Source organism: Hyla sarda, chromosome 1 (assembly GCF_029499605.1).
Source record: "Hyla sarda isolate aHylSar1 chromosome 1, aHylSar1.hap1, whole genome shotgun sequence".
Taxonomy (NCBI): domain Eukaryota; kingdom Metazoa; phylum Chordata; class Amphibia; order Anura; family Hylidae; genus Hyla; species Hyla sarda.
Genome location: NC_079189.1, coordinates 318,768,299 through 318,780,646, shown reverse-complemented (window position 1 = coordinate 318,780,646; position 12,348 = coordinate 318,768,299). Strand labels below are relative to the sequence as shown.

Sequence of the window (12,348 nt, the reverse complement as noted above, 5' to 3'; positions counted from 1 at the left end):
AAAAACTGCACTTAAGTGAAATTGTTTTTTTTTTTCATTTACACATCCGACTTTAACAAAAAGTCGTCAAACACCGGTGGGGTGTTAAGGCTCACTGGACCCCTTGTTACGTGCCTTGAGGGGTGTAGTTTCCAAAATGGTATGCCATGTGGGGGTTCTGCTGTTCTGGCACCATAGGGGCTTCCTAAATGTGACATGCCCCCCAAAAACCATTTCAGCAAAATTCACTCTCCAAAATCCTATTGTCGCTCCTTCTCTTCTGAGCCCTCTACTGCGCCCGCCGAACACTTGACATTCACATATGAGGTATTTCCTTACTCGGGAGAAATTGGGTTACAAATTTTGGTGGATTCAAAAACTCAGTCTACAAGAACATGTGAGTGTAAAAAATGAAGATTTTGAATTTTCTCCTTCACTTTGCTGCTATTCCTGTGAAACACCTAAAGGGTTAAAAAAACTTTCTGAATGTCATTTTGAATACTTTGAGGGGTGCAGTTTTTATAATGGGGTCATTTATGGGTTATTTTTTATAAGAAAGCCCTTGAACTTCACTTCAAATCTGAAGTGGTCCCTGAAAAATTCAGATTTTGAAAATTTTGTGAAAAATTGGAAAATTGCTGCTGAATTTGAAGCCCTCTGATGTCTTCCAAAAGTAAAAACATGTCAACTTTATGATGGAAACATAAAGTAGACATATTGTATATGTGAATCAATATACAATTTATTTGGAATATCCATTTTCCTTATAAGCAGAGAGATTTAAAGTAAAAAAAATTCAAAATTTTCAATTTTTTCATCAAATTTTGGAAATGATGCAAGTATCAACAAAATTTTACCACTAAAATAAACTAGAATATGTCACGAAAAAACAATCTCGGAATCAGAATGAAAGGTAAAAGCATCCCAGAGTTATTAATGCTTAAAGTGACAGTGGTCAGATGTGCAAAAAATGGCCTGGTCCTTAAGGTATATTTAGGCTGGGTCCTTAAAGGAGTACTCCGGTGCACACTTTTTTCATTGTATCCCGTCCGGGCTGCAAAATAAAAGAAAACACATTTCATCTTACCTGTCAACGAGCCCCCGGAGCTCCGGTACAGGTGTTCGGTCCCCGGGCTGTATCCTTCTTACTTCCTTTTAGCCCGTCACGTCACACGGAGCTTCAGCCTATCACTGGCCGCAGCGATGTCCCGCCTCGGCCAGTGATAGGCTGAAGCTCCGTGTGACGTGCCGGGCTAACAGGAAGTAAGAAGAATACAGCCCGGGGACCGAACACCTGTACCGGAGTGTACCGGAGCTCCGGGGGCTCGTTGGCAGGTAAGATAAAGTGTGTTTTATTTTATTTTGCAGCCCGGACGGGATACAATGAAAAAAGTGTGCACCGGAGTACTCCTTTAAGGGGTTAAAAAAATCGCAAACTATTTTGAAGACCTATAACTTTTTCATTTTTCCCTATAAGCGGCGGTATGAGGGCAAATTTTTTGCGCTGTGATCTGTACTTTTTATTGATAAAAAGAAGTGAAGAGGGTCCAGCTCCTGGGTGGAAGTATCCAGTAAAACTTAACCTTTAATGGCAACTAATTAAAACATGGAAAATCGCCACAAGGTGGCAAGTGACATGTCACTTAAAAACAAAAGGGGGGTGAAACGCCGACGCGTTTCGAGCAGTTGCTCTTAGTCATGGCGTTGGTACCTTGTCACACGGGGGTTTAACCCCTTAAGGACACATGACGTTCTCATACGTCTCCATTTCCGAGTCCTTAAGGACACATGACGTATGAGAACGTCATGTGTTTTACCGGCCCCCCGCAACCATCTGGAGCGGAGCCGGTCCCCGATGCCTGCTGAAATCGTTCAGCAGGCATCGGGGCATATCGCCCAGGGGGGTCATTATGACCCCCCATGTCGGCGATGGCCGCAGATCGCTGGACAATTCAGTCCAGCGATCTGCGGCGGATTCCGGGTCAATCGGGTCTCCAGTGACCCGGTGACCCGGAATTATTGGCTGATCGGGGCCGTCAGAGACGGCCACGAACAGCCAGAGCCAGCAGGGGTGAGGTGGCACTGGTGCCACCTCACGATCGCCCTGATTCGTCGGCCGGATTACCGGCCGACCAATCAGGGCGCCTGCTGCGGGTGTCACTCCCGCAACCCGCTCCGCCCCTCTTCCGGAGGACGTGAGCGGGTGCGGGAAGACGACCCCCGGTGCTGGGGACCCCGATCCCCGGCGTCCCTGTTGGGATCGGGGCCCCAGGAGCAGCGGCGGCGGCGGAGACGACGAGGGACTGACCTGTGCTGCTGGATCATTGGAGGTGAGTGACAGCCTCCTGCTGTTGCTTAGCAACAGCTCCCAGCATGCAAAAAGGGCATGCTGGGAGCTGTAGTTATGCAACAGCAGGAGGCAGACCACCACAACTCCCAGCATGCCCTTATGGGCATGCTGGGACTTGTAGTTTTGCAACAGCTGGAGGCACATTCTTTCTATGGAAAAGTGTACCTTCAGCTGTTGTGTAACTACAACTCCCAGCTTGCACAATCAGCTAAAGTGCATGCTGGGAGTTGTAGTGGTGCATCTGGTGGTTGCATAACTACAACTCCCAGCATGCCCGTTGGCTGTCGGTGACTGCTGAGAGTTGTAGTTTTGCAACAGCTGAAGGCACACTGAGTTAAGTAGTAAACCAGTGTGTCTCCAGCTGTTGCATAACTACAATCCCCAGCATCCCCAGCCAAAGTAGTATGCCTCCATCTGTTGCATAACTACAACACCCAGCATGCCCTTCCGCTGTCCGTACATGCTGGGGGTTGTAGCTTTTGCAACAGCTGAAGGCACACTGGTTGCAAAACACTGAGTTTGTTACCAAACTCGGTGTTTCACAACCAGTGTGCCTCCAGCTGTTGCAAAACTACAACTCCCAGCATGCACTGATAAACCGTACATGCTGGGAGTTGTAGTTTTGCAACAGCTGGATGTTCCCCCCCCCAATGTGAACGTACAGGGTACACTCACACGGGCGGAGGATTACAGTTAGTATCCGGCTGCAAGTTTGAGGTACGGCAAAATTTCTGCCGCAGCTCAAACTGCCAGCGAGAAACTACTGTGAACCCCCCGCCCGTGCGACTGTACCCTGAAAACACTACACTAACACACAATAAAATAAAAAGTAAAAAACACTACATATACACATACCCCTACACAGTCCCCTCCCCTCCCCAATAAAAATGAAAAACGTCTGGTACGCCACTGTTTCCAGAACGGAGCCTCCAGCGGTTGCAAAACTACAACTCCCAGCATGCACTGATAGACCGTACATGCTGGGAGTTGTAGTTTTGCAACAGCTGGATGTTCCCCCCCCCCAATGTGAACGTACAGGGTACACTCACATGGGCGGAGGATTACAGTAAGTATCCGGCTGCAAGTTTGAGCTGCGTCAAATTTTCTGCCGTAGCTCAAACTGCCAGCGAGAAACTACTGTGAACCCCCCGCCCGTGCGACTGTACCCTAAAAACACTACACTACACTAACACAAAATAAAATAAAAAGTAAAAAACACTACATATACACATACCCCTATACAACCCCCCTCCCCAATAAAAATGAAAAACGTCTGGTACGCCACTGTTTCCAAAACGGAGCCTCCAGCTGTTGCAAAACAACTACTCCCAGTATTGCCAGATAGCCGTTGACTGTCCAGGCATGCTGGGAGTTTTACAACAGCTGGAGGCACCCTGTTTGGGAATCACTGGCGTAGAATACCCCTATGTCCACCCCTATGCAAGTCCCTAATTTAGGCCTCAAATGCGCATGGCGCTCTCACTTTGGAGCCCTGTCGTATTTCAAGGCAACAGTTTAGGGCCACATATGGGGTATCGCCGTACTCGGGAGAAATTGGGCTTCAAATTTTGGGGGGTATTTTCTGCTATTACCCTTTTAAAAAATGTAAAATTTTTGGGAAAACAAGCATTTTAGGTAAAAAAAATATATATTTTTTTACATATGCAAAAGTCGTGAAACACCTGTAGGGTATTAAGGTTCAAATTACCCCTTGTTACGTTCCCCGAGGGGTCTAGTTTCCAAAATAGTATGCCATGTGTTTTTTTTTTGCTGTCCTGGCACCATAGGGGCTTCCTAAATGCGGCATGCCCCCAGAGCAAAATTCGCTTTCAAAAAGCCAAATGTGACTCCTTCTCTTCTGAGACCTGTAGTGCGCCAGCAGAGCACTTTTCACACCCATATGGGGTGTTTTCTGAATCGGGAGAAATTGGGCTTCAAATTTTGGGGGGTATTTTCTGCTATTACCCTTTTTAAAATTGTAAAAATTTTGGGAAACCAAGCATTTTAGGTAAAAAAAAATATATATTTTTTTACATATGCAAAAGTCGTGAAACACCTGTAGGGTATTAAGGTTCACATTACCCCTTGTTACGTTCCCCGAGGGGTCTAGTTTCCAAAATGGTATGCCATGTGGTTTTTTTTTGCTGTTCTGGCACCATAGGGGCTTCCTAAATGCGGCATGCCCCCAGAGCAAAATTTGCTTTCAAAAAGCCAAATGTGACTCCTTCTCTTCTGAGACCTGTAGTGCACCAGCAGAGCACTTTTCACCCCCATGCGAGGTGTTTTCTGTATCGGGAGAAATTGGGCTTCAAATTTTGGGGGGTATTTTCTGCTATTACCCTTTTTAAAAATGTAAAATTTTTGGGAAACCAAGCATTTTAGGTAAAAAAAATATATATTTTTTTTACATATGCAAAAGTCGTGAATCACCTGTAGGGTATTAAGGTTCACTTTACCCCTTGTTACGTTCCCTGAGGGGTCTAGTTTCCAAAATGGTATGCCATGTGTTTTTTTTTTGATGTCCTGGCACCAAAGGGGCTTCCTAAATGCGGCATGCCCCCCAAAAACCATTTGTCGCTCCTTCCCTTCTGAGCCCTCTACTGCGCCCGCCGAACAATTAACATAGACATATTAGGTATGTGCTTACTCGAGAGAAATTGGGTTTCAAATATAAGTAAAAATTTTTTCCTTTTTATCCCTTGCAAAAATTCAAAAATTGGGTCTACAAGAACATGCGAGTGTAAAAAATGAAGATTTTGAATTTTCTCCTTCACTTTGCTGCTATTCCTGTGAAACACCTAAAGGGTTAATACACTTACTGAATGTTTTTTTGAATACTTTAGGGGGTGTAGTTTTTATAATGGGGTCTTTTATGGGGTATTTCTAATATGAAGACCCTTCAAATCCACTTCAAAACTGAACTGGTCCCTGAAAAATAGTGAGTTTGAAAATTTTGTGAAAAATTTCCAAATTGCTACTGAACTTTGAAGCCCTATGGTGTCTTCCAAAAGTAAAAACTCATAAATTTTATGATGCAAACATAAAGTAGACATATTGTATATGTGAACCCCAAAAAAATATATTTTGAATATCCATTTTCCTTACAAGCAGAGAGCTTCAAAGTTAGAAAAATGCAAAATTTTCATTTTTTTCATCAAATTTGGGGATTTTTCACCAAGAAAGGATGCAAGTTACCATAAAATTTTACCACTAAGTTAAAGTAGAATATGTCACGAAAAAACAATCTCGGAATCAGAATGATAACTAAAAGCATTCCAGAGTTATTAATGTTTAAAGTGACAGTGGTCAGAATTGCAAAAAACGCTCCGGTCCTTAAGGTATAAAATGGCCTGGTCCTTAAGGGGTTAAATACCCACTGGCATATGGTCGGGTCCCACCGTGGAAAAAACTCCCCGCCTCCGTCAAACAGGATGTGACGTGGCATAAGGAAGGTAATCAGAAAGAAAGGAAGGTGCGGCCAGGTAAGATCTAATTAAGTAGAAAAAGATGGCTGATTAACCCATGAGTGACCTGCTTGTCATATGAGTATACGTATAGTAACGTCTAATGCATACAAACAGTGCAGTATTATTGTACAACGGCCTCTCATGGGGCATACCCGGGTGGCTAGACTGTCATAACATAGTCAGCATTAGAAAAATCCCCAGCACACTAAGAAAAAAATATGGTAATAAGTAAATAAATAAATAAATAAAACGCATATTGTGAACTTTTTATTGATACCATATTTGCTTATATAAAACTTTTAATACATTTTTTATTAATTTTGTTTGGAATAAAATGTTATAAAAAAGCAGCTATTTTGGACTTTTTTTTTTACATTCACGCCTTTCACCGTACGGTATCATTAACATTTTATTTAAATTTTTTGGATATTTACACATGCGGTGATACCAAATATGTATATAAAATTTTTTTTTTTTACACTTTTTGGGGGTGAAATAGGGAAAATGGGACAATTTACGTTTTCATTGGGGGAGGAGGTTTTTCACATTTTTTTTTTAAACTTTTATATAGGACATAGCACTGATCAGTATTATCGGTCCTCTTCTGCTCTGGTATGCTCGATCGCAGACCAGAGCAGAAGACCCGTGGAAGGCAGCGGAGGCAGGTGAGGGGACCTCCGTCTGCCGTTCTGGATGATCGGATAGCCGCGGCAGTGCTGTGGGAGATCTGATCATCCATTTTAATGACCGCGATGCTGCAGATGCTGTGATCTGTATTGATCACGGCATCTGAGGGGTTAATGGCAGACATCCGCGCAATTGCAGATGTCTACCTTTACCGGCGGGTCCCTGGCTGCTATCAGCAGCCGGGACCTGCCGCGCATGACCCGAGCATCGCTCCGGTGCTCGTGGTTATGCATAGGACGTAAATGTACATCCTGGTGCGTTAAGTACCAGCTCACCAGGACGTACATTTATGTCCAACGTCGTTAAAGGGTTAATAAAGAAAACTGCACCTAAAAATACCACCACTAGGTGTCCCCATACCTGCTAAGACACTAACCAGTCCTGCTGCAGTATCAGCTTGTCCATGAGTAATGGACAAGGCTGCATGAGCAGACACATCAATCACCTCCCATCACCACAAGGGAGGGACGCGCCTACTTCTCCTGAGAGGATTTCTAACACTGTGAGCTAGTGAAAAGAGTTATTTTTTTTTTTAATAATAAATATAGGTGAGAAAAATAAAAAATAGATGTACATGGTCAGGATTAGGTTCTGAGGAACATATTATTATTTTTTGTGGGATCTGACAGGTACACTTAAAAGGGACTTGAATCCTGGCAGTGCTGTCCCCCTAGTGCACTTTTAACACCGTTCTTACAAGGGAATTAGTGATGTCCAGTTTCCAATTTAATCACACATTCAGGCTGGGTTCCCAATAAGGAAAATTCCAGGTGGAAATTCTGTCTGCTGCAGGTCCTGACTGCCCGCTAGACATGTCAGTTGTTTCCAGTATCTCTAGAGACGTCAATGTATATCCACACGGATTCCATCAAAAAATGAACAAGATCATTCTTTTGGCGGAGTTCCACTGAATTTCACCTGTGCAATTTTCCACCTCAGGAATTCAGCAGTCTGCTTGGGGCAGCAAACATCCGCTGAAAACAATAGGAGGCTATTGGATCATAATTTCTGAGCGAAGTTTCTTTGCTCAGAAATTACATAGTGTGAATGAAGGAAGGAATGATAAAATGGCACCATGTAGATTTCTTAGAAAAGAGTCTCCAGCATTTGTAGTTTTCTAAAATAGACATTGGAAAAGCAGACAGGTTCTCTTTAAATTGATTCCTTTTTCTTCCACTAAATATTATTTTTTATTAAAACTGTGGAAGAAAACATGAATATTGACAGCGTACGGTGAGACAGATTGCCTATTCCTAAATGTTGACAAATTCCTTTATTTGGTTCTGAGAACTGTTTGGCTATCTTACAGTTACTGACAATAAGTAAGACATATGTCTGTGTATAGATGTTCAAAACTTTTGTGATAACTAGGCATAGAGAACTTTTTAAGGCTTGCTGGCAGTAAGAATTTATAAGAAAGTACCCGTATTTATCGGGGTATACCACACACCGGCCTATAACACGCACCCTAATTTTTCCAAGGATTTTGGGTAAAAAAAAGTTTTTTACCCAAATATCCTTGGTAAAATGAGGGTGCGTGTGTGTGTGTGTGTGTATGAGTATACCCTGATAAACTGTTTCTGACCCCGCAGAAGCCCCCAGGAAAGGCAGGGGGAGAGAGGCCATCACTGCCCGCTTCTCTCCCCCTGCCTTTACTGGGGTCTACAGTCCTGCTGCCTCCGCTTCTCTTCCCCCGGCTATACAGAGACTGCAGCCGCCACTGCCCCATTACCTCCCCCATCCCCGGTTTTATAATTACCTGTTCCCGGGGTCGGGTCCACGCTGCTTCTGGCTCGGAAGGCGTCCTTAACTGTCACTGTGCGCCGGGCCACTGACGGTGACGACGCATTGAAGACGTCACTCGTCATTGCGCAGCGCATAGCAACGACGCAGTAGACGCCGGAGTCGGAAGCAGCCTGGACCCTACCCCGGGAACAGGTAATTATAAAACCGGGGATGGGGGAGGCAATGGGGGCAGTGGCGGCGGCGGTCTCTGGACCCCAGGACAGGCAGGGGCAGAGAATCGGGCAGTGATGGCAGGTCTTTGGACCTGCAAAAGCCACTGCAGTTCATTGATTTAAAGCGCCCACTTTAAATCATTGAACTGCAGCGGCTTACGCTGATAAATAAGGTAAGTGTACAGATGTTTATCTTATTTGAAGCTGTTCATCTCATTCCTTGTCATTTTAGATATTGTACATGTTACATAAATCCAGCAATGTTTTCTTGGGACTGCTCGACTGTAGTACTCTGTACCTCTTCTGTACTTTGAGGAAGCATGTGGAATTCTTCCAAGAACATATTTGGCTCTAAGTTTTTCTCTATTGATGTGTTCATTCTACAAAACAAAAGTACAGGGCATGATAATACATAAAAGTTTGTTGTTTCTTTTATATCAAATATCTCTGATTCTCAGCAAATAATAAGGGCATTAGGGGGGGATTCATCAAGAGTGGTGTAGGTTAACCTCTTTTTAGCCTATTAATTAATGTAGTGGAAACTGTGTATCTGCACCAGATTTATTACATAGTGCAGGCAAGTGATAAATCTGGTGCTGATCACATTTCTTACTCCAGGACACCGCTTTGTATAGTGATTCCTCTGCGGCTTTTTGTGCAACTTTTTATCCTGTGCAACAAAATGTGCAACTTTTTAATAATGCTGTCAACAGTTTTGTAAGCCAAGTCAGGGCCGGTTTAGATTTGCGCCCAATTAAGCGCAGTTGCGACCAAAGATGCGACAAACTGAAAAGTCGCATATGATAAATTCCTTACCACTGCATGATACCAACTGAAATCATGACATGGTATGTTCTTTTAGAAAAACCTTCTAAAGCAAAAGTCGCAATAAAAAGTCTCAAAACAGCAACTGAGACAAACTGTGAGACAAATGAACACCACAAAACCAGGGTAAAACCAATGATAAATCCCCCCCCCCTATGTCTTTTTCTATTAAATGTATTTGGTCAAACATTTACAGCACATGTACATTTGACGTGATCAGTGCTCACAAAAGCATCCAGGCTCCTTTTATACTACAATTTTAAATATGTCCTGGAAAGCTACCAGTGCATACCTCAAACAGATCTAAATAATGATCCCAAGATGTTTCCCTCAGCATCTCCTCTGTGTTTCCGTAAATGTAAACAGAGAGACACTATGTTCAATATCTGGTGGGAATTCCTGCAAGTCAAGCATTTCTGGATCCGTGTACATCACATGACTGTTACAGAAGTTCATTTATGGAAATGCCAGATATAAGCCTTACTGAACGCCTTGATACCTGATATCTCTAGAGGGGGAAGCGGAAGCTTATCTACCTCATCTTTCTGGCTGCCAAAATTGCAATTGCCAAGAGCTGGAAGGCTCCATCTATTCCTCTCCAGCTGGTTAAATCCAAAATTAAATTGGATTGTGCCCATCAATAAGCTGACAAGCATTCTATAAGATTCGCAAAAGGCCGTTGATGCCACCTGGCAGCCATGGATGGAGTATTTAAGCACTTCCTCTTAGGTCTTACCTCTTTCCTCACCTGTCACTGCCTTAAAGGGTTACTCTGCCCCTAGACATCTTATCCCCTATCCAAAAGGATTTAAGATTTAAAGGGCCAGTACACTCATTAATGTAATCCACCTGTGGCTCATTTATAAATTCCTCCACCCTCCTCAGTTCCCTGCCGAATCTTTGTTGCCTTGTGCCTTTGAGAAAGCATTGCTCTGTATTGCCTTGTTGTGTATCAGATTGCTCTTGTGACTTGACCTTGCTCCTCTGCTGCCTGCCTACTGAACTCCTGCTTCGCTTTGACTATACTACTGTGCCGCCTGCCTTGACCTTCTGCTATCCAGACTATGAGTTACCTTATCCCTCCTGTGCCTCGCATCTCCTCAGCCGCCTGTGTGGTCGAGCTGTGCCAGGGGTGCCGCCTGCAGCAGAGAGTCCATCCTGCTTTGCGGCGGTCTCTGGTGAAAACCAGTGGCACCTTAGACTCCGCTCCCTGGTATGGTCCGAGTGATCTGCCACACAGGTCCAGTGGATCCACATCCACCGGGGGTTCCTGTCTTCAGAAATGTGAGTGTTGCAAAGTATCTTTGTTATGTGGCAATAGTGGACCTTTGCCCATGACCCTTTGCCTTCACCAGACGTAGAGGTATCCTAACTCTTTCCTGTTATCTTTAGACAATGTAATCTCCAGACCCAGAGTGGTCCCATGGTTGCTTAATAACAATTTCTCTGGGACTCTGATCTTTGCCCAATGGCTACCTCTATTTTTCATCCTGCATATTGACTGCTTTATGTCCATTGCACTATTGACCATGTTTTGCATTTAAATGTTTATTCAAAAACCTTAATAAAAACCTTTTGAAAAGTAAAATTGATCCATAGGCTCTAAACACTCACCATTTTAATAATGAGGGGATATATATGTGGATATAACTATGAGGGGAATACATAATAAAAAGTGTGAAAAGTGTATTGTAGAAACTAAATGATGTCATCTTTTCACAATTCACTGAAAATTAAAACTTTGTTTTATCTGTTCAAATATGAGGAATCTGCTTCTTTGAAACTGATTTATTCACTGTAGTGAATTTCTGTGGATTGTTCACTGAAATCCATCATGTCTGCTGTGTGCCAGAATCTGTAGTAAAAATACTTTGCTGTGCAACATATTGTGCAAGGTTTTCTTGATGTTAACTATGAAACATGCGCCAAAATATGCTCAAAAAAACTCTGAAATATGTTTGTTTATGATCTTAAACTTTTTTTTATGCATAAGACCACACCTCTTTTGTGAACAAGTTAGATTTTTTGGAAAATAATATTTCACTGATAAAAACTTTTCAATTAAATTGTGTAAACACAATTCACTCACAATTCCATCAGTATTTATTATTCCCCTCTTAATGTTTTTAACATTGTACCCCATCTATGGTGAATGCTACTCACAGATGAGCACTGTGAGATGCAGTGTAAAAAGAGCCTTGCTGATGGATGCTGCATAGTTTGCAACAGTCACAAATGTTTTTGGAAGTGTCTCTATGTTTAAGGGGTAATTAAAAGCTCTGGTCTGGGGTCTAAGTTATAAGATCTGGTCATAGATCTGATCCGAGATCTAAAGTGTCTGGTGTAGGGTCTAAATTGTGGAATCTCATGTCTGTTTTGTGGCGCAAACTGTGGTGGCATACTTTGGAGTTTAAATTATGGGGTCTGTTTTTGAGCATAAATCTGGGGATCTGCTTTTTGATTCTGTATGGTATCTGTTTTGGGGTCTGAATTTTTCCGTCTAAAATCTATGGTTGGAAAATGGAAAATGTTAAGAGATCACTGTTGCTGGCAGCTTCCTCCCTCCACACTGCCCTCTCTGTAAGGTCCTTATAGGGAAGACTTCTTCCCTATAGCTCCTTAACAACGCCAATGTATATTTACATCCTGCGCCAGCTCCTGCAATATAACACGGGGTCACACGGTAACCCCGCGTCATATCGGGTCGGTCCCAGCGGCCATCAATGGCCGGGACCTGCGGCTAATACCGGACATCACAGATCGCGGTGATTCCCAGTATTAACCCTTCAGATGCGGCAATCAAAGATGACCGCCGTGTCTGAAGTGAAACTGAAAGCATCCCGGTAGCTCAGTCAGCCTGTTCGGGACCGCCGCGGTGAAATCGCGGCATCCCAAACAGCTTGCAGGACACCAGAAGGATCCCTACCTGCCTCCTGCATGTCCGATTGCCGAATTACTGCTCAGTGCCTGAGATCAAGGCGGGAGCAGTCAAGCGCCGATAACACTGATAAATGCCATGCTATTGCATGGCAGTGAACAGTGTAAGAGATCAGTGTATGCAATGTTATAGCCCCCTATGGGA

At 43.4% G+C, this 12,348-nt stretch overlaps 1 protein-coding gene across 19 annotated transcripts in view; it reads right to left on the bottom strand.

Annotated features, from left to right (window-relative positions):
- Window positions 1–12,348, bottom strand: part of SHOC1 (shortage in chiasmata 1) — a 262,135-nt gene that overhangs the window by 164,752 nt on the left and 85,035 nt on the right. For all 19 annotated transcript variants that reach the window (XM_056518636.1, XM_056518635.1, XM_056518660.1 and 16 more), the window contains one exon: window positions 8,740–8,821. In XM_056518636.1, the coding sequence (XP_056374611.1) occupies window positions 8,740–8,821 (82 nt within the window). The remainder of the gene's footprint in view (window positions 1–8,739; window positions 8,822–12,348) is intronic.